This window comes from Merops nubicus, unplaced genomic scaffold, assembly GCF_000691845.1.
Source record: "Merops nubicus isolate BGI_N331 unplaced genomic scaffold, ASM69184v1 scaffold47379, whole genome shotgun sequence".
In the NCBI taxonomy this organism is placed as follows: Eukaryota; Metazoa; Chordata; class Aves; order Coraciiformes; family Meropidae; genus Merops; species Merops nubicus.
The window spans coordinates 1-2,198 of NW_008632603.1; the positions used below are offsets into that span (position 1 = coordinate 1).

General features: G+C 42.3%; 1 protein-coding gene across 1 annotated transcript; it reads left to right on the forward strand.

Moving 5' to 3' along the window:
• Positions 1 to 6: 6 nt before the first annotated feature.
• LOC103780292 (cyclin-dependent kinase 4 inhibitor B-like) lies at positions 7 to 90 on the forward strand (the record flags this gene model as incomplete). The annotated part of the gene is made up of 1 exon (XM_008947954.1): positions 7 to 90. A coding segment is annotated over one exon (84 nt), but the record flags the coding sequence as incomplete, so codon positions are not given.
• Positions 91 to 2,198: the final 2,108 nt, after the last annotated feature.

Sequence of the window (2,198 nt, forward strand, 5' to 3'; positions counted from 1 at the left end):
GCCCGCGGGGACCTCGAGGGAGTGCGGAGGCTCCTGGACGCGGGCGCGGATCCCAACGGGACCAACTCCTTTGGGAGGACCCCGCTCCAGGTACGGAGCACCGGGAGGTGGGGGCTAAGTAGAGGGAACCTTCCCCTGTCACGCTGGAGGGGGACAAGGACTGGGGGGGATTTCGGGTTTTCGGTAAATTTTTATTGTTATGATGGGAACCGGACTGCAGTGGCAGGTGCCTGGACACAACAGTGCGCTTTTGGGGGCCACAAAGCTTTTGGGAGCCATCGCCCTCCTGCAAATAAATACCAGACAAGTTTAGCCAGGCACCGTTGTCAGAAAACGAATTGTGCTAGACGGTACTCAAGAGTAGAAGTAGTACTATAAAATCCGCTTCCAGATGGGTTCAGGGAGCTGGCTGCACTTCGATCGTTTTTTCTTGTTTATTTGTTCGTTTTAAATATCGCCTTAATGGGTCTTTTTTCCTCCAAGGAAATCAAAGTGGGGTTTCTTAGTGGTACAGTCACGTGAAATAATGACAGAAAGACAGAGTCACTGAGTAGATAATTGTAACATGAAACTAGGTCTATATTAGTAGTCATCACTATTTTTGCTATTATTTACAATATTCACTGTTCGCTGATACTGGTAGCATTTAATTTGTAGATATTTTAAGTGCCAGTATGTAGAGGAGTTGTCTTCCAGGAATTTTGAGAGCTAAAACTATGTTATATGAATCAACATATTTAAGCTGAAAGTTTTTAAATGCTCATTGAACTATTTATGTGCTGTGATTTAAACTGGAGTTGTGTATTTAATGAAAAGGTTTTCTCGAGTGGCCCTTTTGAATGATGTTTAATGATTCACCGAGAGCCGAACAGCCATTTTGGTCCTTGCATTTCATGTGGAAGAGGAAGTATTTTTTCTAAAGCAAGTTATGCAGAAAGGCACTAAGAAAGTTATTCGTTTTGTCTCTGCTATAGGTTCAAACTAAAATTTCTCTTTCCTCCCTTTATTTCAGAGCGAGACTGCTTCCTTTACCAACACTTTGCAAAATGGCTGCTATTCTGACATGGAGACTGTCTTTATCTTTCTAAAAAAACTAAGCTCTACAGGAATTTATAAATTATGAAATTTATAGGCATTTTCGCACTTCTGTTATAAATAAACCCAAATATTTGTTATCCCTAACCAAATTCTAGACAAAGGAAATAATGAGAAAACCTGTGGTATTGAGATATTTTCTCCAGTGATAAGACTCAATTTATGGAGGTTAAAATTAAAAAGTGGCCAGAAGAATGCAGGAAGTAAATGCCTAAATGTAGTTTTCTTTTGTTTGTTTGTTTGTTGCTTTGTTTGGTTGGGCTTGGGGTTTGTTTTTGATTTTTTTTTGTTTGTTTGGTGTTTGTTTTTTTTTTTCTTTCTTTCTTTGGATTGTCCATTTTCAGACCTTGCCAGAATTTCCTGCTTTCGGTTCAGCTGCAAAATGACATCAGGGTTCAGCCTAACAGTTTTGTGAATCAGCCGTGGGCACTCAGCAATTCTCCTCGCTCCTCTCAGAAGCAGCACAGGTTTAGCCAAGGTTGAGAGAGAGAGAAAAACTGCTCCATGCAGAACTCTGCAGTGGGGAAAATCCTTCAAAGGGCACCGAAAAGAGGCAAAACCCTGCCGGGGCCGCTGCACCCACCTGCTCTGCCTGTCCCCCTGTGCGGTGCTGTGAGCTGCGCCGTGAAAACACCACTGCATCAGTAACACAGCTGGCGGGGCAGGAGGCTGAAAGTAAGGCTTAAAGAATGCTGGATGCAGGGCTCCTCAGCACAGGCACAGAACACACAGTGTGTATACATACAGCGTGTGTGTGTATATATATACACACATAGATAGAGTGTGTGTGTGATATAGTGTGATATATACACACACACAGTTTGTGGTATAATAAATGTTATAGATAAATGGTATATGTAAGTGGTGTATATACTATCTACACACACACACACACACACCTGTGCATATATACGTGTACATATATGTATGTGTGTACACCTATGTGCACACACCACAACTACCCTCCGTACCGCGGTGTGCAGAAGTGCTATGGAATGTGGAGCAGAACACACAGATATATAGTACACCATGGCATTTATAAACGGGAAGTGGAATGGAATTATGTGTGCCATTCCCTGAAATGTGGAACAGAACATACAGAT